Source organism: Taeniopygia guttata, chromosome Z (assembly GCF_048771995.1).
Source record: "Taeniopygia guttata chromosome Z, bTaeGut7.mat, whole genome shotgun sequence".
In the NCBI taxonomy this organism is placed as follows: Eukaryota; Metazoa; Chordata; class Aves; order Passeriformes; family Estrildidae; genus Taeniopygia; species Taeniopygia guttata.
Window position 1 is genome coordinate 7,883,357 of NC_133063.1, and position 25,565 is coordinate 7,908,921.

At 37.3% G+C, this 25,565-nt stretch overlaps 1 protein-coding gene across 5 annotated transcripts in view; it reads right to left on the reverse strand.

The window, feature by feature from the left end:
- HOOK3 (hook microtubule tethering protein 3) overlaps positions 1–25,565 on the reverse strand; it is an 81,456-nt gene that overhangs the window by 53,418 nt on the left and 2,473 nt on the right. For 4 of the 5 annotated variants that reach the window (XM_032744307.3, XM_030258123.4, XM_030258125.4 and 1 more), the window contains exons 2-3: positions 14,043–14,128; positions 5,223–5,295 (exon numbers count right to left, since the gene is read on the reverse strand). In XM_032744307.3, the coding sequence (XP_032600198.1) occupies positions 5,223–5,295; positions 14,043–14,128 (159 nt within the window). Of the gene's footprint in view, positions 1–5,222; positions 5,296–14,042; positions 14,129–25,565 lie in introns of those variants that run through there. The other variant, XM_032744308.3, reaches the window with a different exon arrangement.

A 25,565-nucleotide genomic window follows, 5' to 3' on the forward strand; every position in this document is an offset into this window, starting at 1 on the left:
ATTTTGTACTTTGAAATTGAACTGAGTAGTTCCAGCAACATTTATGAGGTCAAAGGAAGACCTCAAGCAACTGAATGAAAATGAACAACAGCCCAAGAAAGTTTAAAGACAACCAATTAGATCTGAATTCTAAGTCTCAGCAGGTGACAGTTGCTCAGAATTACTTTTCACTTTCTAAAGCACATAGAAAAACCTAACTGTAGTTAACAATGACCATTAAATTACATAATGTCAGACCACAACAGAAAGAATTGCCAATACAGATTATGACTATAAAGTATTAAACCATTGTTTAGGTGTCAGCCTATGACCACATGGGATGCCTATTTTCTTGCATCAGCAACCTGAGTTCTTGCTTTTCCATAAAAACATACACGCTACCCTCCCAACACCTTTAACATTCATTCCCTACAGCCATGCTTCTGCTGGAAAAGATGTGAGGTTTACTGGGGTAAAAAAAGTGACAACTATGCTTTATTTCATCTCAGAAATTTGTTGCAATTCACAATAGATGGACCAGTAAGTACTTCTATACAAACCTCTATCCATTTTCAACCTCTTTACCTTTTCATCTGGGAATATTGAATATTCTCACTCCTTTGAACACCTAAAGTTCACAAATACCCACACCAGAGTTGTGTGGGTGTTCTTTATGTTAAATTATCATTACCCTCTCTGCTAACAGCCATCTTGGGACTACAGACTGAGCATGCAGTGCTCAGTATGACACTGACCCTTAGTACACACCCTTAGCATTAATCTGATAGACTGACTGGAATGAAAGCAGAGATCATGTGATCTGCCAACAGCATAAGACTTAATGGTTGCTTGTTTTTTACTCCTGTCTTTCTTTTATTCTCACTTGCCATATAAAATCTTTTTTTAATTACAACTTGCTTACTGTTTCCAATCTCAAGTTTGTAAGTGCAGTTTGTCTGGATTTCTCTCTTCACAAACATGACTGCGTAACAAAGGGGAAGGCCAATGATGTGGGCAATAGAAAGTGCCCTTAAGCTTGTCACTGTTGACAAAAAGCAGCATGGGTTATCTAATTTCCTGGGTTTTCTCCAACATTATGGCTGTCAGCCTCCAATTTTGCGTTACCCTTATATCAAATGTATGACTGAAGCTCTGTGCTGGAGTCTCTGTGTAAATTGGTTTTTCTTTTTTTTATTTCAGATCTTGAATAACCTCTGGAAATGTTGTGCACACTTTCAAGTGGAGTGGGAATTCTTAACCAATAAGCTTTGATATCTCATTAAGCTACATTTTTATCCATTTGCAGTTAACAGGTGGGGTGGGGGGCGGTGGGCATGGGCGTGTGGGTGTGTGTGTGTGTGCACGCACCAAGAACGGGAGGGAGCACGTGTGTTCACTGCTCGTGCCACTCTCACGGGCATATGGTTTCTGATTTAAACTGTGTTTTGCAGGAACATGTCTCATCACTGATAATAGGTGGAACCTAGAGAAAGACTAGGTAGAGAAGGTTCACAAGACTAACACAGCTTGCTACTATAAACATCAATAAAACTCTACTTTAAATTGATGGTGTAGTCTGAATGCCAAAATGAAAAGTTCAGAAGAAAAAGTCAGAAACCAAGCCGAACAATGTGTTTCCTTTCCTTCCTAAGCTTTTCACACTGAATGAAAGTCAATGGGGGGGGAAAGGGGGACTTTTATGCAACCCCTCAGAGAACCAACAGTTTATTCTGTAATTGCCAAAACTGATGCACATGTATCAAATCAGTAATTTTTTTTCTTGATTAGGGAATTTCATTCCTGCAAAATCCTGGCAATCAAATTATTTTCTAAGCTGCTTTTCATTTTCAGTATAGGTTTTACGTTCAAGATGTCTTCTTCCTCAGCCACTAAATATTATGTTGTACAAAATTTAAATTTTGACTATACAGAAGTGTTCACTGTACACGAGGAAAGAGTTAATGGCTTTGCTTTTTTATTTTTGTAAACCATCATAAAATTGCAGATAAGGCAGCAGTGAAAAGTCCTTTTGTTGCTGAAGAGAAAACACAAACTCCTATGTACACTGATGTATGCTATTAGCATGAAATTTTAACCCTGAAGAAATAATAACATCTCTCTACTAAATACAGTAGACAAATATCTGGTTAGCTCTAAGAACCACAGTGCTCACTGAATGGTTCCTATTTTGCAAGCTCCCCAAGTTTTAGCATTTCCCAAACTTTTTCTCTCCTGCGCACTGCTCAATTTCTCAAGTCTGGAAACTTGCCCTGAAACCAAGAATTTAAAAACATCCCTGTGAGTTTTTTTGGTTTTTTTTTTTTTCAAGTACAGCAACTGCAAAAACATTGCAGTTATCAGAAAGCAAAATGCTAAAAAAACCAAACCCATCCTCCTCCTGCCCCCTCCCCACAAAAATCTCAGCCTTATGTTCTTGTTTTTTCTCCATATAGGACAACACACAATTCAAAATTAACAATCTTCTCCCAGGTAATAAGTGACAGGACAATAAGAAACTGTCTCAAGTGGCATCAGGTAAGTTTTAGGTCAGATATTAGGTAAAATATTTTCACTGAAAGGGTTGTAGAGCATTGGAACAGACTGCCTAGCAAAATGGTAGAGTCATCATCCATGGAAATGTTCAAAAAATGTGCAGATATGGCACTTGGTGACATAATGGGTAATGGTGAACACGGTGGTGGTGCTAGGTTGACAGCTGGACTCAGTCTTAAAGGTCTTTCCCAAACTAAACAACACTATGATTCTATCATTTTCTGAGTACTTCCATGAACAGCGGTTAGGTGGGCTACACAAGACCTACACTAATCTCTACCAGCCCTCCTAACCACTGTTTCAGAAAACTTACTACACAGTATATTTAGATTGTTTTTCTGTATTTCCCCTACTAGACCAGCTCCTTTATGCAGTTCACAATACCAAGAGTTTGTACAAGTGGTGCCCAGATGGCATCAGTGACAAAGAATGACCATGTTTAGCAACAAGAAAATAATGCAGCTCATTACCGCAACATTTGAGATAATCTAATTATCACTTCTCATGGCACTTCTTTAAGTATGAAGGGAAAGCTATATTCTAGAGTCATGCAACTATGATGCCCACATCTTAAATCCAGTAATGAATATATTTCTAAAATTAGGTTGTAGTGAGGTGAGGGTCAATACCTCTTCTCCCAGTTAGCAAGTGACATAACAAGAGGAAATGGCCTCAAGTTGCACCAGAGGAAGTTAAAATTGGCTATTATGCAACATTTCTTCACCAAAGGCATTATTAAGCATTGGAACAGGCTGCCCAGGGAAGTATCCCTGAAGGTGTTTAGAGCTTAGGGTCCTGGTTTAGTATGGACTTGATAGAGTTAACTTGATCTTAAGTCTTTTCCAAGCTGAACAATTCTATTAATAGAAATGCACAGATTGAAGCGTTCCTACAAGCCAGACTTCAAATGAAGGATTGGATGATAGACATTTTGAAAACTAGACTATTAATAATGTTTACTCACATATAAGGAACAGTTGGCAAAGTATAGGATTACTTCCAGATTAAAAAACAAGAGTTAAAGTATCACACTTGTGCCTTTCAGTATTCTTCATTAAAATGGAAGTGGTCTATAAAAATGCATACAAAAAGCTGAATTATACATATTTCTTAAACAAAAAAAAAAAACAACAGTCTTTAGTTCTTGTTTACATGGACACTTGAAAAACAAGATGGAATGACATCAGCAAAAAACTGAAATTTGACCTGATGTTTTGCCAACCTCAGTCACATAAGGAAGTTACTGGATTGCTCAGCTTTTTTTTTTTTTTTTCACACCTGCTAAGCTTTTACATTTGCCAAACTGGTGGGAGACATAAAAATAAAATATTTATTCCTCAAACTCCATGTGACAGTTATAGAAGCTGCTGCTTCACATTCAATCAGCTCAAATGCTATTATAACCAACAGTTCTCAGTTTGCTATCCTCCACATTTAACAGCCAGGATTTCAATGCTCCTTAGGAAAAACACCAAAAAAATATTTGACAGAAAAGTAAGACCTTTATCCAGTTGTTCACTTGCAATACAATTTGTTGAGAAATTAATTTATATTATGTGCTCTACATGCAGCATATGCCAAGAGTCCTAAAGGTTTTTTAGGGATCATGCCTTTTTTTCAGAAGTCTGTCAGTATATCCTCATCAATGTACCCTCAATTTTGCTGGCAGCCCTAGCAGACAGAACATTAAAGCATCCCAGACTTCGCACATCTGGTCAGACAACAGAAACCACGCTGATACATGTTTCCTGGCCAAGTCAAAACATGAACAGCAGCAGTGTGCTACATCTTTGTCTCAGGCAGCATTCTGCCTCTTAAGTGCCCCTCCAATTCAGAAAGTGATGTAAACAAGCCTGTAAGAACTAGAGCATTTCACAGTTTTAGTCCTTCCCCAGATGCTCAGAATGGGTTTTGGTGGCTGGAACAAAATGGTTTTACCGGAGACAAGAACTAACAGTAAATTCTTAACTACTTTTCTTCCCCCAAATTAGTAAGGCTGAAAATGGAAATTTAGAAAAGCAAACAGATCATTCTCTGAAGAAAACTAGTCAAAAACTACACTAACATCTGCATGTGAGATTGCATTCCCTAGATTCTAAAGCAAAATGTTCCTCATTCATAGCTCTTGTATATTCTATTTCCTTCAAGTTTGTAGAGAAATCTGGAATATACAAGTGATACAAATGACCCAGCAAACACACTGTGATTAAAAATCATGCTGAGTAGAAACAGAAAAAACACTACTTCCTCTCTTAAAACTCAGTAGCTCTGCAGAGCTGACAAAGTAAAAGGAAGCAACATGTTGCCATTTTTCTTTAAATATACTGCTTATTATGTTCCTATTTTTATGCAGTTGCTTCTCAAAAAAGCTGCTTTTTTAAAAGCTGCTTTCACACCGTGTATTAAAAAAATCTTTCCTTCAATGTTTGAAAAACAAGAGGTAATTATAACATTTACTTTAATATTCTCCTTTTAAATCATTAAAACCTTTTTACAAATTCAAAATGTCTTTGCTAAAACTGTGCAGGACAATACAACATAAAAACAAGTAAGTGTAATTAAAATTGTCTAAAGTTCAAAATGCTGTCTATAAAGCAAGATCCTAATCCAGAACTGTGAGAATGTTTAGACACAATATCGTATTAAGTACTCAAATACAGATTCACAGACAAGCAAACTAAGTCAAATACCTTTAGCCTCCAATTATCTCCCACTTCTGTTTTGATTCTGTTCAGCCAATTTTCATCAAAATAAGCTGGATCGCTGAAAGATAAAAAGTGTAGTCATTAAAAACTCATTACAGAAATTTTGAGTACACATTCATCATTAAGCTCCTGTCTCAGGTTTGAGTTAAGTGAAATGACAACCTCTTGTATCTGACACATGGCCTGAATATAGTAGTTCAGAATCCTGTTACTACTCACTTTTCTAAGAACTTTCACCCTTTTGACAGCACAGCTTCATTTATGTTTAATGAGCAGCTTATTCTTTTGAGGAAGGTTCTTTGAATTTTGAATGCATTTTGCCAGTTTTCCATCTGTAAGTCCTACCTCTTAATTTCTCCTCTAGTATTGCAGCAATATTTAGTTGCATTTCTTAAAATTCTTTAAAATTATTACTTTTCCATGCCTTATGGATCCCTACCATTGTACGCTGCTTATAACTATTCAGCTTCTAAAATAAAAGCCTGAAACAGAACAATACATATGCTATCTTGACAGAGTGAAAAGAGCTAGGAAGCATCACTGAAGTTTTGATGACTAAGAACACACTTCACTATTTAATTTATCAAACACTATCAGTTTTTGAAATCCTCTTTTCACAGTAACCCTACACAAATCTTTTTGTTAACACCCTTCCTTAGATGTTTTTCTATTCTCTGCACTTTTGACAAGGCAATCAAGAAAAAGAACAGAGAACTATTTCTATTTCTACGGACAACTTCTCCCTATTCATTTTTCTCAAAGCATCTTCTACAAGCTACTTCCTCAAGACACCTCCCGAGACTGTGTCTCCTGCTGCCAAGCTTGAAGATCATCTAAAAGGCTAACATTTTCTTCTGCTTAGCTCAAATTTTCCCTTTATCATAGAGAATTTTGAAAATGCTATAATCAGAATTAAGGAGAAATAATGTACTATGTATAACTGGGTTTACAGGAGTAGGAAAACAGAAGGAAAGGCTCATATTTCATCCAACATATGAAGTCAATACAGCCAGAATGCAAAAAACACCTTTCCATTGTTAGCAAGATGCTCTTAAGAGTTTGTGTTACAGTTTCAGGTGAAGTACTCTATTTTCTGGACTTACACTGCTGCATTTGCCACTGGCTACTGTTAGATTTACCACTGCACCTTCTACACATAGAAGGGGTTCTGGACTGAGCTCTTTTTTCAACGGCAAGATGCCATAAGATCTTTTGGCAAAACTTCAAGAAAACTCTGAATATGTCTGGAGAGTCAAATAACATCCATATCATATATACTGTAAACCAGCAATTACATCAGTACTTTTATTAGAACACAAACTCTTAAGAGTCTTCACAATGTATCATGGTCTGCAAACTGTATTACAACTATATGTCACAGCAATGGAGGAAAATCACAAATAGCAATATTTCTCTACTGACACATTTTCATTGCTATTTTTACACACTTTGTTACAGACTCTGGTGAAGATTACAGCATATTTCGTTTCCCTTGACATGGCATCTGCAAACATATATCTGGAAGAACAGCTTTAATTACTAGATAAGTTGATGACTCCAAATTACTTCCATTCAAAAACAGTACAGTTCTAGTACAGATGACAGAATCTTAAATTACGAAACAGAAAAAGTAATGTCTTATCCAGACTATCATCTGGTTTTGAAATATATTTTCAAATAGCTTTCAAATGACCTCTCTGCCACAAGAAGAGAAGTAAACTTAAGAATGACATTGATTCAAGTATATGTAAGATCTCTGACACATTAGAAAAGTTTACATTCAGCTTTTACATGAAACAAATAGCTCACCTTTCCATATGCCTTAATTAAAAAGCCTTCATTTGCCTAATTTCCACTTAATCACGACAAAATCATCTGGACACAAATGAAAAGAGTGGCAGTTCAAATCCCATTTTAGGTGTGGGTTTCAAAAAATACCCTAATGACTGTCAAGTGGGTCTTCTGGGAATTGCCAACACACAAATAAGCTAGCTTAACAACAGACTCACAATTATAAAGTATTTATGCAACTGAGAGAGACCAGGTATGACCTCTGCTTTCCCCATCAAAAAAAACCCAACAGGACTCCCTTAAGGATTGTATCTTATAATTTTAAGGGCTGCACTTGGCCACTAACATCTTCAGCTACTTCAAGGTTGTAGTGCCATGAATATATCAATCCTTGATACACCATTTTCATGGTAAGCAATGGTTCTAGGAAATAACATCGGTATATAAACTATTTCCCACAAGCAAAATTATATTTGGACTGACTAGGTAGCCAATATTGCATATCCAGTTTTCAACGATAACAGCACCAATAAGAGAATCAGCTGGAACATTAACAAGACTTCAGAGTTGGGTCCATCTTACTTCACTCTCAAAGCCTGAAATTCAGCAGAAACTAAGCAGCTTTTCTCAGCTACTACTGTAATAAAATGGACAGCAACTGTCTTTTACAGTCTTGATGAAAGTCACAGGCTACCTAAACCCGGATACATGTCATCAGACATACTTAAGGAAGGTCCCTGAGAAATAAATCTAAACTCAGTGTGGTAGTCCTCTTCCACAAATCCCATTTGTTTTTTCATTTGTATATATAAAAACCTCATGGAAGCATCCAAGGGTCCAGCAGCTGATAACCAATCCAGTTGAAATCAGTATCATGTAAAAATGGTCAAAATAGCACCAACAATTCTTTTTAGAGAACCTTCATACAGGTTAAAAATTAATAGCACACTGCAAAAACACTTTGCCAGGGCCACAATAAGCAGAAAAGCAAAAGGTTGGGTATCAACGCCAATAAAACCTAGAATGATCAGCCTTTCCTCAACCTCATCACTATTATATTTTTCTTTCTCTTCAAAAGTCTCATTAAAGTTCATTAGGTAGAACCAACAGCAATGCTCTCTCTATATAACAAACTATCAGAAATCAAACCTGAAATAAAAACTTTTCCACAAGAATTTCTAAACATACTTTTAAAAAGGGGCTTCCAGATGTTAGATCATTCACATCTCTTGCTGCAAACAAGTCTCCTTTCGCTATATTTTTGGGGATCAGGATTCAACCAAATTCAGACCTCAGGCTATTTGATTTGGAAGCAACAGCATTCTTCTTAAGAGTGTTTGAAAATGCATCACCTTAGCAAATATGAAAATGTGTGGCTGAAAAGTGAGCAGCTACACTGCCAGAAAATTAATTGGAGCATCTTCATTACCAGGAGATGACTCATACATGAACTAAGTATTTTGAATTCAGTAAGTTCCTGAGCCTAGATCCAAACTTATACTATCTCCAGCACTGGATAACTTTCAGGTTTAGAAAGGTGTTTATTTGTATATGAGTTGATTGCTGCCTACTATCTCAGTAGTACTGCAAATAACTGGGACTTTTCTTCAGAGCACAAGATACTTGTGCTGTTGCTAATGCTCTATTACTTCATGTGATGTTTTCAGCAGTGCTCATTTATACCATCTGCATCTTATTTTGTATGCAAATTTTCCTTTATTTAAGCAATCATCTCTCTGCATCACAGATGCCAAGAGACAGAAATACTCTTCTGAAGAAAACCAACCCACAGAGCATGTAGTGTAACTCATGATTATTACTCATTTTAACAGTGGTACAGTAAGCTGCTTAAAAAAACGTGTTTACAAAAATTTCCCTCCCCCAGTGATATACAAAAGCATGGCTTTTGTGTTTTGCATGTGTCAAAATGCATACAGTGTGTTGCAATGTATAATATAACAAATAAATAATTCATTGAGAGGGGTGCAATGCACAGATGACAGAATTTCTTACATTTACCAAGGCCACTATGACTGAGGAAGAAAGAAGCAAAACATGAGGGACACCTGATATTAAACAGTCTCCAGAGTGGGATGAAAGGAAAATTTTAAAACAGGAAATCCTGCTATTATAGGGATATCAGCGGACAGTGAAAACATAAGTAACATCAGTCAAGCTCCACAAAAAAAAGGATGTGATTCAGAAGCAAGCTATGGCACTCCTACTAGCACAAGCTACACAATTTTAGGCCACCAGTCTACTCATTAAAAAATTAAATATTTTCTTTTGCTTCCACTCTTTACTCGTGCAGTACAACATTCTTTAAAATAATGGTCAGCACTGCAAAGTGTACAGGCATTTTTTCTTACCATATTTCACATCAATGCCAGTCAGAGGGATCATCTCATCTGAATAGAAACAATGAATCTTACAGAATAACACACAAAAATTAAGCTAAAACATAGGCTGAGTTTCTTCCTCCAAGATAATACAGTTAGCACTAGAGAATTACATTCAATGGTATTTTAAGCTAAATTCAAAGATAAATTTTTAATGCTATAAAGGAAGAAAATGTCCTTCAGGAATTTACCAATACCTGTTTTTTAACAGCTGAGACTGCAAGCAAAGTTTTCATGCTTGGTTACATAGAACATATTTCTGATATTTGCTATCTCACACTACATCAATAGCAAAAAGATTCTGAAGGTGTCACTAACTTCCTCTGTAACCTTTTCTTCTCACAGCTTATTCCAGCAGTTTTGTTAAAGAAAATTCTGCTGCATTTTTTGTGATTTGTGATGTCTGGCACTTACCTACAAATGGATTGCTACTGTGAGAGCAAAAAATATTGAGGATGATATACGAAAAATTAAGAACCATAAAAGAAACTGTCAGCCCCTTCCACTTGGTACAAGGCACAGCTGTTTTTTACCAGCTGATGAGCAAGCAATGTTCTTCCACTTCTCTTTCCTCTTTTCTTCCTTTTTCTGACTAAATCCTACAGTTCTGTTTTGTGCAAATTTTACGTATATCTAAAACAACTAATTCCCTGAGCTAAGGATCTCTCAAAAACTATTCCTCATCATGACCTACTACCTCCTATCTTCATAAGTACAGTGGACTTTTCCTAAGACAAATGTAAGCGAAATAAACCTAAAAGTAACAGAATTCACTATTAGACCTTTAAGTTTTTTGAAAGAAATGCTAGCCTCAGTCCCCTGTCTGGAAATATATTCAGATCATTGGACCACTCCAACACCTTTAAATTTTCATCAATGCTCTTCTTTACTGGATATAGTAATCTGCTCTTTAATATTTTTAAACATTAATTAATTTACTACAGTAAAATCCTGATTCACACAATGTTGCGAGAACTTTTCCCTCCCTACCTTTACCTAATCAACCTCCCGTTGTTATTAGGCTCAAAGAACACACACTTGAAAAGAACCTTTAACAGGAAGCACCTATACTAAGAAACGCCCAATTTTCATTTTTCCTTTAAAAATTACAAAAATAGTACTTTATCCTTCTCAACAGAATAAGAGTAATGGCACTTGAGTCTGCAGTCAAAACAACACATTTTTCCTTTGAAGACTAACTTTTTGAGAGATTTTCATGTCAAAGACAACTATTCAAGTTTTCACTGCAAATTATATGTCCACATTGAACAGATGCTTTCAGGCTTGCTCCTTGCTATTTAACATCACTGTGTGACTTTTCCAAATAACCTTAAGTATGCAGCTGTCTTCCTGCAAAAATTGTATTATACATTACTTACTTTCTTGGGGCAAAGTGGTAACCCATGTCCCTAATATAAAAAGAAAAAAAGCAAACAAGCCTGCTCTAGACTTGCTTCATGTTGTTGAACATGCCCTAATTCCCAGTGAAGTAGTCTTCCTGTTGTTCTGGTTCAAAGGACGAACAGGACGATTTCACTGCTAGTGTTGAATTTGGTTTTGTTTTCAAGAAAGAATATTTAAAATGGCTTTGTTGACATGCTCCTGATCAGTTTTCTAGTCAGCTATACAAATGCTGATCCCTGTATTTGACCTATATTCCAATCTCATGACCAGGGAAAGAGAAAATGTTTGGCTACTCTACAATCCTTGGTTTCTACAAAAATCAATTAGACTTCCATTACAATTCTTATCTTATACTACTTACCTTCTGTTTATTCTGTTTTAAAAAGAAAAACAAAACAGCAGTATTTTCTCTCAAAGATTGTTCATGTTATCATTCCTGTTGTACAATCCAAGATCAGATGGCCGCTGCTCTTCGAAGTTTAACTCAGCAGGAACGCAGTCAAGATTTAGCAATACTGTTGCTAAATTTCAGCATGAGAATATGTCTGTTTGTTACATAAGTATGCAAAATGTTAAATCTGAAGCACAACTACCATAAGTAAGATAGTTGAATACTAATTTTGGCATGTTCAAATTATTATATAGGACATAAAGAAAGAACTATAAATTGTTTAGGTGATATTTACGTATTCTAAAATCATGCTACAGAAATGCAATATTTGCATTTATATTTATTTTTAAAGTATCAGTTCATCAGCTGAAAACAGTATCTCAGAATCACATGCTAAAAAGTCTTGCTTTGAAATATTTGACTACATAGAGATTTCCCTTTTCCTCTTTTTTGTTCTTCCTGTGAACTGGCAGTTCCTTCTCTCACTAGGAGGAAGGCTCCTGCTCCTGAGAATCTGCAACTAAAGACCATACTCAGTGTCCTCACAGCATTTACAGCCCTAGGAGCTCTGTCAAACAAATCATCTGTGGTCAGTAAACCTGAGCCACACAGCAGCACAAGAGGGAAGTACTAAACACTAGAACAGGATGGAGGACCCTCATCTTCTTACTGGCATCAAGAAGGGCTGTTGCTTGCTCGGGGTTTGAATTCCGGGCATTGTTGAAAGACTGCTGAAAGCTTGTCTAGCCCTCACATTATTATTCCTTCTGCTCTTCCACCTGGGCACGAGCTGTACAGCTAGGGAGACCTGCAAAGTGCCAAGTGTGATTATGCAGCTTTGGAAGGTATGGTCAAAGCTCAAGTGGTGCTCTCTCCTGTTGCACCAGCTAGTGAGGAGGAGGTTTGAGCAGCAGACAGACTCTGCAGGTCAACAACCAGCTATGATATAGTGCTGGCAACAAAGTTTTGGTTTTGATAACCATTAAGCCCATTTCAGAATAAGGACTGCTTGGAAGAGATGGGATCCACCAGACTATGGTGAGCAGACGCATCTTTACAAACAGGCTGGCCAAAGTAGTAAGAACAGTTTTATACAAAAAAAAAAGAACATTAAGTAACAAAGTAGCAAACTCTGTTGAAGAACTAGGGGTGAGGAATGATATTAACAAAAGACACCTCAAAGTCAACAAAACAGATCTGGGTAAAGTGGGATCACCTCAAGCATATGCACATAAATATACAAAGGCCTAAAGAACGCTCTGGGGAAAGCCTCATTCCTGGGAATCAGAAAGGGTGGATGCGTATGTGGAGCGCTTGTGCACTAATGCAGGCAGCATGGAGAACAAACAGAAACAGATTTCTATATGTAGTTACAATGTCACAGACCCACTGGGATCATGAAGTCGTGGTAGGATGGCCCACATGCCAAGGCTGCTGCCATGAACACACACAGGCTCCTTAGGAAGAACAAGCTGAGGAGGCAGTGACAGAAAGACGCCCTTTGAGGGAACGCATGAGCTCTTAGGACGGATCTGCGCCAGCTGAGAGATTACAGGTCAGAATGACTAAGCAGATCAACATGAGTGACACTGTTACAGATTACTGCTACAGACTGCCTGATCAGGATGACAGCTTCATAGAAGAATTGATGAAGCATTACAGGGGTAACTGCATAGCAAGGCAGGCTGAAAAATGCCTGGAAAGCTACGCTCAAAGGCTTCAGAAGCATGAAATCCAGCTGGAGGCCAGTTCACGAGCAGCATATCCAAACGGGAATATTATGAAATGTCTTTAATAGGGACCTAGATGATGGGACAGAGGGCAATTTTTCATATAATATAAAAATTGAATTTAGAAGAAATTCCATAAGCTGGAAAAACAAGTTGAGAGGAACCTTGCACACTTCAGAAAAGTTAAGTGCAAACAAACCCTATTCACCAGTGTATACAGGGGGTCAGCTGGCTGGAAAACAGCTCTGCAGACAAGAAACCAGCCAGAAACCAAGTGGAACACGCTCCAGCAATGTGCCCTTGCAGCAAAGAAGGCAAACCAAACCCTGGGCTGTGTTGGGAAGATTGCTGCCAGCAGCCAAAGAAGGTACTGCTCAGCTCTGTTAAAACCATATCTGAACTGCTGCATCCATGCCTCCCCAGTAAGAGAGACACCTGGACATAGACAGGAGTTCAGCAAAGGGTAATTAAGATGATTAACTGACTGCAGTGTCTGTCAAGTGAGGTGAGACTGAGTGAGCTGTGTTTGTTTAGCCTCAAGAAGAGAAGGCTCAGTAAGATCTTAGGAATCCTGTGTATAAATAACCCAATGGTGGCTACTTCTTTATACCCTCACATAATCTCAGTGGTGCCCAATGAACAGACATGGGGTAGTAGAAACACACTGAAAAGTACTTACAACTGCAAACAACTAAACTGACAGTTCCATTTAGTTTATCATTGAAGTCTTATTACATTAAAATATTTCTAACACTACTGACTATAGCTTCAAACAACAATCAGGGCCAATTAACTTACCGTGCACTGATTTAAATTTTAAGTGTGAATCTGCAAGTTTAGTTTTAATTCAGGTTACTTTCCAGTCAGTTCACACTTGACTGAACTCTTCTCTAAAACAAAACTTTTTTTTTTTTTAAATTTAAGATAGTTATCTGTAAACTACAGAGGAAAAATCATTACTCATGTTCCACTTTGAAGTACCATCTAAGCCACATCTTTAGGGAATACCAGTCAAGGTAAAACACATGTAAATATACAAAAATGTACAGAAAATCTATGTATTTAACTTATTAAGTAAACAATTACTTACATTTTTTGAAGAACCTGGGCCATCACAACCCCACTCGTTAAATCTTCCACGGTCTGGCATGGTGCCTCGACATTAAATGTTTGGATCTGTGGGAGAAAGGAAAAAGTTATCCTTGTTTCCTTCAATATGAAGGAATTGTGAAAAGTTTGAAAAAAAATACTGCCAAACAGCAAAAAGATAAACTCCACAAATTCGGTATACATGTTCGGTTTAAAAAGTTTTATATTTAATAGCCATCAGTGAAACAAATAGAGCTTAGTATCCTCGTTTTCTCAATAAACTGCTACAAAAACCAGTGCTACATTCTCCAAAAGGTGAACTTTCTACTGCTTTCTCTACTTACAGAGAGTCATCAGTGCACTCAAGTACTTCCATACGTTGTGTATATATTCAAATACACCTTCTCAATCAACAAAAGAAAGAAACTCAGTTTTTAGAAGGAACAGTGATCCCACAGAATGCTCAGAAGCTCCCCACAATGAGAAGATGAAATGTAGATTGACATGCATATTCCAAACTTGATTAATCCCTACTATCAGATGGAAGAGAAGAACACAATGCTGTAAAACTCTAACTGGTCTATACACTACTAGAATTCTGAATATTTCATGCTGCTGTATTAACACAGTGCACCACAATCCACAGCAAAGCTCTTTTCTTCCTTGCTCTCTCGGTGAGAAGAATCAGTCCACTTCAGGACAATCTTTTAAACTGATTTACGTTATTTGATTATTTACTTTAAAGTAACATCATTTTTAAGTGATGTAGATGTGTTTGCAAAAATAATTTTTATGGTATTATTTGGAGGTTATTTGCCTAGTGCTCTCTGCTACTATCCTCCTCTTACAGGAGACAGGAAACTTGGGCTTATTTGTAGAAAGCAAATTTGTTCATACACACAAGGGATAAGGCAGTCTACAAGAGCACTTGAATTTTAAGACAATATAAATGTTAGATACATCAATCATTTTTTTCTGAACATAATGTACAATCATTCATGCTTTAGTGGCATTAAAAGAGTAATAGTTGTTAGTCATTTCGCAATAAATACTCTTTATATGTGTGTATTACAATAAAAGGCAATTCATGTTTCAGTGGGAAATTCTGAAGGTCTTTCTCTGAGAAGTTTCTCAAAAAGTCAAGTGCACAATAGCCAGATTCTCCTTATACCTTTGGAATAGTATATTACTATACCTTTGGTATAAGTACTCTAGGTCATGCAAGGTAAAATTAATCATGTAGGCACTCTAGCAATGCCATTTAACATTAATTTGGGGTAAAGGGACCTAGGTGAATTTTCCTTTTTCCCTTTATTCTGGAGGAAAAAAACTTAACACTCAAGTAGGAAAAAAAGCGCCATTATATCCACGAAGAGTCAAAAATTGAGCTCTCAGAGCATATTTTCTCATCAACTGTGACCACTCTATAGCAATGAATGATGCTCATGTTCCAAAAGCACATGAATAAATTACTGAGGGTAAGACAGACAGAAGTGACTTCTGCACTTCTGATTCAACTTTTTTTACAGCATGGTCTGAACTACTTCAAAAAACTCCACAGCTGCTTCTCCAGAAATCAAGAAGCCATCATAGGTTGTCAGGACATTAGGTGAAAATTGGAGTGGGTGGGTGAGGGAAAAAACCCACGCATGAAAACACAACATAACAGGATACAACACTGAATTGCTATTTTTCCAGAAAACTGAACTTACCAGTAGTTTCTGATTTATGGCAACACTGTTGAAGGAATACAGAGACAACTCTGAGTCCCCAACTCAGCAAAATATTAAACAATATATAATAGTTTACAGCTACAACAAAAAGGGCTGCAATGACATTGTGGATACTTATGCTTGAAGAAGTTTAAGACACTAAAAAGATAAAATTTCAAGCACAGACAACGAAAACTTTTCTTCTAATTTTGCATATTATACATTTAAATAATGAAAATTGAAATCGCTTTGTTGCACAAGACCCAAATCAAAAAATGCCTTAAGAACTACTACTGTTACAGTTTTCCAGAAGTAGACAATGTTAAATGTTCTTTTCAAATAAGCAACAGCAACACATTAAGGTTCCGGTAACCTATCTGAACTCTTTCTTCCTCCCATAGACACACATGCAAGATTGCCATTGAGGAAAATAATGTTTCTCATAGTTAGATATCAAAGACAAGAAAGACAGAATTAAACTAATGTGACTTTTATCTGCATACATGTTTACAATTCATAATAAATGAAATATTTTTTACATTTAGTTTATATATTTTTATATTTAGTTTTAGTTATAAAAACTGTAAATTTAGGTTTTATATTTCAATTGTGTCAAATTCATGCTGCAAAACATTTACACTAATCTTAAAAAATAAATAACTATATGCTTTTCATATCCTTCAGAAAGTTAAAATTTTCTTCAAAAAGCCTTACACAAAATAGCTTTTCAAACTGACATCAAACTTAAACTCCTATACCATTGCCAGTTCTACAATATGCTAAATCCCTCTAGGAAAGTAAGAGTTCACTTTCCAGAAGAGAGAAAATTATAAGTGTGGCGAATGATAAGAATGTGGTGAGACACAGAGTCCCAGCTATTGAGACGAGCAAATTTGTGTGTGTGTGCCTCTAAACAGCTATTCAGTAACAGCTGTCAAAACAGCGCCCTTCCTGTGCATTGTGATGTATCTCCCCCTGGAAGACTACTCTCCTTTCCTGCACAAACTGCTCCTCTTCTCCTACTTCTTGAGTGCTTGTGATGCAGTTCTCATCGTTAGTTTCACAACATTGAAAACTTTTTCCCCACTTGAATGTTGTACGGAGCCTGTACCTCATGTCTGTGAGCACACGTGAATCTCACGAAGTTCAAGGCCAAATGCTGTATTTGAGCTGGGGCAACCCCCCCACCAACACAGGCTGGGGATGAAGAGATTGAGAGCAGCCCTGCCAAGAAGGATTTGGGGGTGCTGGTGGGTAAGAGGTGAACATTAGTCAGAAACATGCATGGTCAGCAGGTTAAAGAAGGTGATTTTCCCCCCTCTACTCCTCTCTCATGAGACCTCATGATTCTTAGTACTATGCACAGCTCTAGTGTCCTCTGGACAAGAAAGACACAGACATGTTTGAGCAGGTCCTGAGTAGGGCTTTCTTCCTATGAGGAAAGGCTGGGACAGTTGAGGTTGTTCAGCCTGGAGAAGAGAAGGCTTCAGTGAGACCTCACTGTGGCCTTCCAGTACTTAAAGGGAGGATGGGGACACACTTTTTAATAGGCCCTGTAGCAACCAGAAAAGCAGAAACTGTTTTGAACTGGAAAATCATATATTCAGAGTAGATGAGTAAGAATTATTCTATGATGAGGGTGTTGAAACACTGGAACAAAGAAGTGGTGGATGCCCCATCCTGAGTAAGGCTGGACTAGGCTCTGCACAACCTGATCTAGTTAAAATGTCCCTGCACAAAGCCGGGGGGAAGGGGCAAGGGGAAAAGAGTAGGGAGAGGGTTGGACTACTTAACATTTAAAGGTCCCTTACAACACAAATTAGTCTATAATCTTATCACACAAGAGTCTGGGGAAAAGAAAGGGGTAAAGTGAAAAACCTCATCCACTTGACTTAACCACCAGGTCGAGTAGGCCTTCATAATTTCCAACAACCATCATGCAATGAGAGAAAAGGGTTCTTTAATTTTGCTGAATATTAATCAGATCTCTAATCCACATGGACAGGAACAGTCAATTTTTGTAAAAACCTTAGAATAAGAATTAACATGTTACATTTACAGTGCAAAGGAGGCTATCACTGGGGACTAAATAATTGCTTCAGGAAGAAAATACCTTAGAAAATGTGGGTTACAGTTCCTGATTATATATATGACTAGTGAGGATCTGTTAGCTGCTAGGGATAGGACACAGAAATGTATGTCATGAAAAAAACTTTTGATATAAAGGTCAGTGAACTGGACAAACACTCAGCCGTAAAAAACAGTAGGTGAAAACCAGGATAAAAATGTAATGGGGAATTCAGCATCCCATGAAACTTGCTGAGAAAAATAAAAAGTAAAAAACAAAACAAAGTAAACCAATTCCACCTCAAAGACAAGAAAAATTCTCAATGACCTTTTCCTTCTCAACACTAAGGGATAATGAAAGACTTGCTCTTTGCACAGTGATTATATACACAGCCTGGTTTTTATTAATGATGCAGTTATGTAACAAAGTATTATTCTGGAATAATACCTGAAATTGTTATCAGTGGTTCTTAGCAGATAAAACACTATGTGACTGGTAACCTTAAGTGAAAACACAACTAACAGTAGCACCCAATTTATCCAAGCAAAGCACTCCCCACTCACTGCTGGGGGACAAACTGAGCACAGGTCCATATTCTGACCAACCTGCTTGTTTCTGTCAGGTTTTGCCACTCTCTTTGCCTCTCCTTACTATTATAATTATTATTGTTATTAGCATATTTAGTACTATGTTATAGGCATTATTCCTACTATTCTATATTTATGTTATGTCTAGCCTATTATTATTGTTGTTGTTATTGTGTTATTCTGTTTCAATTATTAAATATTTCTTATGTCAACCTGCAATGTTTATCTTATCTTTCCCATTCTTCTTTCCATCGGCAGGGGAATGTGGGGGAATGAGTAAGCAGTTGGGTGATCCTTAATTCCCAACAAGGATTTTACCATAGCACCACCACTTTAGAATTATTCATCCACTATTTCCCTATGTTTTTGGAACTGACTATGCAAGCTTAGAGCTGGGTGCTACGCAGAGCCAAGAACAATGCCATGCCAGTACAGAAGAAACAAATCACAGAGACAAGATACGGAGAAGTGTCTGTGAAAGGAGACAAGAAAGGAATCAGCTTCACTAGGCTGGATGCAACAAGCACATTGGCAGAAACAAGTAAGGTGGGTTGGATTCTTCTGTCCTTGCACATTAATCCTGTATTACCTATAAGAGCTGCAAAAATCTCACTAGAACAACATTTACTCAGCTTCAATGCCTGGAGGAAACCAGAATAACTCTTTGCACAATAATGAGATAATTAATACACACAGTTGTTCTTCCTCAGATTTCTTTTTCTTTCTTCCTCAAAATTCTTGGGTTGAGACAGCCCTTTCAAATTAGAAGTGCATTCCCATCCTAAAAGCAGATCTTGTCCTTCTGGATAACTTTAAGATTTCTTTGCCCACTTTTCTCCTCACAGTTGGTAGCACTGCTATCTTCTACCTGCATACTCAAGGCATAAGCTGTTTTTTCACGCTTTCCAAGATAACAGCAGACTGTGTGAAACAAACAATGGGGAAACAGATTTTCTAACAAGCAGCAGCTTTATTCCAAGATTTGAATTTGTGAATGTTTCCACTGATTTTTAGGTTGTCAGGCTTCCATTACTGCAGTATCAAAAATTACTTTGCAAGCCAGCTGTAATATTAGCTACTCAATTAGCCCAACAATGAAATGACATTACTGGTCAGGGTAGGGATTCTTCTAGGCAAGTACTTGAGTATTAATTTTTTATTCATTTTATGTATATTGTGTTTAAACCCAAATATATGTCTAGGTCAAAGCCATGAAATATCTCAATCAAAATATTTATTCAAAGTGACACTTTTCCAGTTATTAAATATTTCCTGTGCAGAAAGCAGAAGACACAGCTTGACTAAAGCTTACTTACTAAAGGATTTAAGAGATGAGAGAGCCACATTAGAAAAACCAGTTACTACTGCACTGCCTTGGCACTGCCACTAAATTGTTGCTAACTGATGTCTTCAAGTATGACAAATTATTAAGATACAATGAACAGAGCCTCAAGTCTGAATGGCTTTTGGTCCAACCATTTCAGAAACATTAATGAAAACACAAGCTAACCTATCCACTCCTGTAGTGAAAATTAACATATTCCTGTTTTCAGTTGAAAGCCAAATGAGCCAACTGATGAAAAAGAATTCTAAACAGCATTTGTAATGAAGATAAAATGAAGATATATAATACATAATAGGAAGGCCTAAAACAGCAACATAAACCAGCAGTCCTTTCCAAGCTTTCATCTATTTCATCACATGTTATTTAAAAGTAGTATGTATCAGTCAATGCTTTCTCCTTTCAAAATACAAGCTACTAATAAAGTGCAAAATTGCCAAACATTAAATCAATGCACCCACATTTATGGGATACATACATTCACACTGTACCAAGCACCAATGAATTTTAAAAAGCTTCAAAAGTGCATTTTAAAACTAGAAACATCTTCTTTCCTTTTTTGGAAAAAAACCCAATCCAAAACACAAATGGTAGGTTTTCCAGGAACTAGTAGCTTCCTCTGATAATCAAAGTACAAAATTTTCCATCTCTACTGCCCAGAAGAGACAAAATAACACACTTATAAATAATGATGTCATATTAAACACAACCTTCAGCACCCTGACCTCACAGAAGCCCAGATGGTAATCCAGCCCATAGAATTGGGACACCTGAAGTCTCACCAAAGAAGGATAATGAAACTTTTCTGTAAAAGCAGGTGTTCAATACAAATAGTAGAACAGTGCACAATGAACGAAAGAGTGAAAATCTTCCTATTATGAATGAATATGGCTAATCTACTAGAAACCTGAACAACATCAGGCAAATTGTGCCCAAACAGATCCATACTAAAATAAGTACCAGGAAGCAAGACATAGCATTTATGTGAAGGCACAGGGCCAAGAAAAGTCAATTTACTTCTTGGCTAGTGGCTAGAGAAACTTTCCAAATTTATACATATTTCTAACATTACTTAAACAAACAAAAAACATCAAACAAAAACAAATAAACAAAACCCCACAACACATCAAAACAAGAAAACCAAAAAAAAATCTACCAAACAAAAAGCAAACAGAACAAAAATAAATAAATAAAACCAAACCAACGAATAGTAAAAATAGATTATAGCCTTCCCCTTGCAAAATACAGAATAACAACTATTTAAAGCTTGTAGCTGCAACCTTTGCAGCTATAATTCAGATGAGAAACAGTATCTATTGACAGGTGAAAGAAATATCTATCTTCTCTGAAATCACAGAAGACAAATCCAAGAACATTAAGTTCTACTGAAATATCATCTGCACAAACTTTCTGACCAGTGGAAACACAGGCTTTCACAGGATCACAGGAATAAGAAAGATTCAGCAACTAAAACATAGGATTAAGAGAAAGTTGGCACTAAGTTTTCACCAGGTTAAGAAATTTCACACTTCACAGATTCTAGGACTGGTAACAGACGTATCTGTAATCTGCAAAATTAGCCTATCTTGCAGTTCAAGTCTTCTCCTTTTCTTTATTTATATTTCAACAAACAATTACTGGAACTTCATGGAATTCTGTGCAGAATAAGATTTTTCAGAAGCTAACCAAATTCCATTTTAAAAAGGCACTAGCCACCATGTAGCCATCTTTTGGCATTGCCCATAAAATTAAATTATTAACCCTGCCAGAGTGATCAAGTCATGCTGGGCCTTTTTTCCTAGCCACAAATGGGGCAGTAGAATTAATAAAACCAAAAACAAACACGCACACAAAAAACACACAAAAAATAAATCGAGAAGCAAAAAAAAAAAACCCCACACATAAATTGTGTTGCAGTTAATCACACACTTATTTCTACTTATTCCTACACTGAAGTGAAACTATGGATACCTTTCTGCCATGGCAAACAAGTTCATTTAAAGATTTATTTTACATAATCCTGAAATGTAGAAAGGCTGTAATTCATTTAATACTTTGCAATACTGCAGTAAATAAATTACAGATGCTCATTTCCCTGATTTGTTGTCCCCAACACATAAATCATGGGGTTAAATATGCATTTCTTGTTTAAGTATCCTAACTTAGCTACCCTGAGAGACTAAGTTTAAAATGGGAGGTCTGGAAAGGATACAAAGCACTACTACACTTACAGCATGACACTTTTGCAAAGAAACTTGCAGCAAAATGGCATGAAAGAGCCCTAGGAATCCCAGGGCTAAAGCACATTATCATCAGATTTACAATGCGTTTTCTTGTGCAATACTTGCTCCACTACCTGCACCAGTTCAAAAACACTTCCTGTGTGCTCCCTTTGAAAAGATCCCATCCCTCTGTGGCCCCAGTTAGTCCACTGAAACACAACTCCAGCTTTGTACCCATTCAGAAGCTTCTGCCTGCCACAGGCAGGAGCACAGCACTGGCTGGACTCCCCCACCCTTAACCTTAGAGAGCTTTTCCCTTCACCGAAACCCTTCTCCTTTCCATGCTCTTTGTTCTGTGCCCTGAATGAGCAGTACTAAGGAACTCCCAGGAGGGAATGATCTAAGTCACGTATGGCAAATGCAGACACAAAAACAATACAAGCATGCTCTGCAGGGCAGTAAACCACTACCAGTGGTTAAAGAAAGAGCTAATCCCTCTCCCTTTCCTGTATGGCAGGACCTGCCAGGCTGCTGTCAACAAAAGCCACAAGGACACTACTACTCTCTTCCCTCACTTTCAACCATACATTCCTGCTGTAGCCTTGTGCTAGTTGTTGTTTGGGGGTTTTTTCTAATTAATCACTAGAACTTGCAGATTAAATTTATTTTAAAAACCAGACAGGTTCTGAAGCTGGGACACTTAAACCAAATTCAGGCAAAGACCCTTCTGAACGACCACACTAAAGAGTCATCTCACAAACAAGAAAGCAACAAGTGCAATTGCATAGCAGGGGAGAGAGGAGAAGCCCAAGGCTAAACTTGAGTGTCTACACATAATAGCAAAGACTTCTAATGGTCCAGGAAGAACAGAAGGACAGAATATAATCTCAAACTTTACAAGCCCCAAAATGTCACAATTAAGACAGACAGTTGTGCAAAATTCACGGTTTGACTTAATCTCTTCGAAACATCTGTGTTTAAGTATTTCAGAGAAGACAGAAACAGATTTCTCTCCACACCTCCCACTTTGAGATTAACAAGCTAACAGAAAAGTTGTTTCCTTTACACTCTCTTAAGGTTCATAGTTCCTAGCAGCAAAGGCTGTTTCTTTTCCACCCAAGATCTCACAACCCCTCACCAAAAAATGAGGGGGCAGAATTGGAAGCTGAAATTGAGTACATACTAAATCATATCAAAATGCCTTTTTTCTTCAGAGAAATACTGTAAATGCACACTGTATAGAACAGCTCTTCAGGAAGGAGAAAACAGAAAAAAGCAGAATTTGGGACAAGGCCCTAAAGAATGAAAATCTAACAGCGTCAAAATGCATGCATGATGAATAATGCCAGCAGCTCCAAATTCTTCGTTCAGTTTTTCTTTCTCAGGTTGACTTAACATATGTGGGGGGAAATGGCAAGGAACATATATAAACCATACCTTATTACCTTTAATTATTGCACTCCTCCGATATCAGCATTTTATCACTTGCTCTTCAATATAACCTGAAGAGAAGTTCCTGTTTCTGCTTGACCTCTCAGAAATACGTTTTAAAAATCTCTATTATCCAATAATGGTGCAAGACACTTCAGCTCCTTCAAACACGAATAATGTTACACTCAGAATATCACAATCATAGCCAACTATCCCTTAAAAGCCAGAGCAACAGATTCTTTCCTACCTTAGTGAGAGGTCATAAAATATAAAAAAAGGTTGTTCAGCCTCCTGGTCTTTTATATTAGTTACAAGGCCTGTGATCTGCCAGATTCCTCAAGCCATATTCCATGATTGCTGATAAGCTCAAGTGTTTTTGCCCTCTGAACAGCAACACATTGTAATCAAACAGAATAGTTTTCTTGATTCCCTGTCATCATCAGCACAATCAACCACTCCTGAAATATTTTTTTTTTCCAGGAGGTAAGATATGCTGAGGCAATTATATTATCAGAAATAAATGAAACTCTACAAGTTTGTGGTCAGTGGCCAAGGAGTGGAAGAAGAAACAATTTAAACAGGCATAGCAAGCTGCCTACAATCTTGGCATCTACAAGAAACCAGAAGAGTACTTAAAAACACAAATGCACAAGGATGAGAACAACATAATCTAAAAAGAATATAACTGGACACCAAGGAAGAACAGCCTTCCCAGTAGATTCCCCCAGTAATTTCTCTTTGAATAGAGTGCTTATCAAGCATTTGCAAGCAGCCCTCCTGAACATTTAGTTGGTCCCTATACTTCATCCTACCACAGAAAAATCCTTACAGTTGGGGATAGGCCATGACACAGAAGACAGAGATACACTGCACTGAGGAAGTTTTTCAGCCAAAAAGGGGGAAAGGTTAAGATAAATTACTGACGTGCTTATAAAGTGTAGGATGCTGAAACAGGAGCCTTGCAATGTTTAGAAAATTCTCACTTATCACAAAAGTTTTAACAGAAACTCTCTTTGGCCTTGAGAGTTGGAAAAGAAAGAAAATAGGCAAGATGCAGTTTGGTGGAGGCATCACATACTAAAATAAGTGATATTTATCAAAATGAAAGAAAGTTAATGACATCTCCAGATCAACTTACTACTTAGAACCACTTAGGAGCAACCTCTTTGAGGAATCCCCCCCTTTACTTACCAAAGCTAGGCAATCTTTCAAGCATCATGTTAGTTCTATGCTAGAAAACTTCTCAGGTTACACAGCAAAAGCCTGTAGCTATCACAATGATTTCAGATACACTGAAGTGTAACTGACATAGCCACGTTTGACACCTCTCCCACATTTTATGAAATGCCTCAGACATGTATCTGACTTGAGAGCGCTCCTGCCACTACATCCACACAAAAACAACCCAAACGAAACACTAAAAACCCATGTGTTCATATATAAACCAGCCTTAACTTTTAAACAGAAAAATCAATTGTCAATCTCTGTTAGAAACATTGAAACAACTTTATTATTATTGCAGATTTACCTCACAGCCGCATTTTTCTAAACTGTCTTGGTTAAATTGCATACTGGACAACAATCCTACAGTGTGTAGGATAGCCTCAGAGGAGAATTTGTGGGAGATTTTCGGTAGAGCAAAAATTCTGCCATTACAAGAGGTTGCAAACACTGCTACTATGCAAATATCAGTTTTGAGAGGCCAGTACTAGGCCTCCAGTTCTTCATTGAGTTTTGCTCAAGTTGCCACTACTGTGGCTGCCTCAAAATGACATAATGGTCACCTGCTAAAATGGTAGGAAGTCAAAATTCACCCAGCTGTTTAAAACCTTGAACAAAAATTATTTAGGAAGCCATTTGATGACACTGTCAAAGAGGTGAAAAATAAATAAGAAGCTAGCTAAACCTAGCTAGAGCTAAAACCTAACTGACGTTCCCCCACTCACACAGCCCCCTGAATTATCAGGCTAGCCCAGAGATGCGAGGCTTTCAGGGGAGGAATATGGCAAATATTTCCAAAAGAGGCTCTTACCCCGAGATATGTTGGTGCAGCTCTCTTTATTCTGTGATGTCCTAGGGGAGAGTGGGGCAAAAGAGAACAAACAGGAAATGTCAGGGGTCTATATAGGTTTTGGACAGGGTGGGCTTCCCTGGGTCTCTGC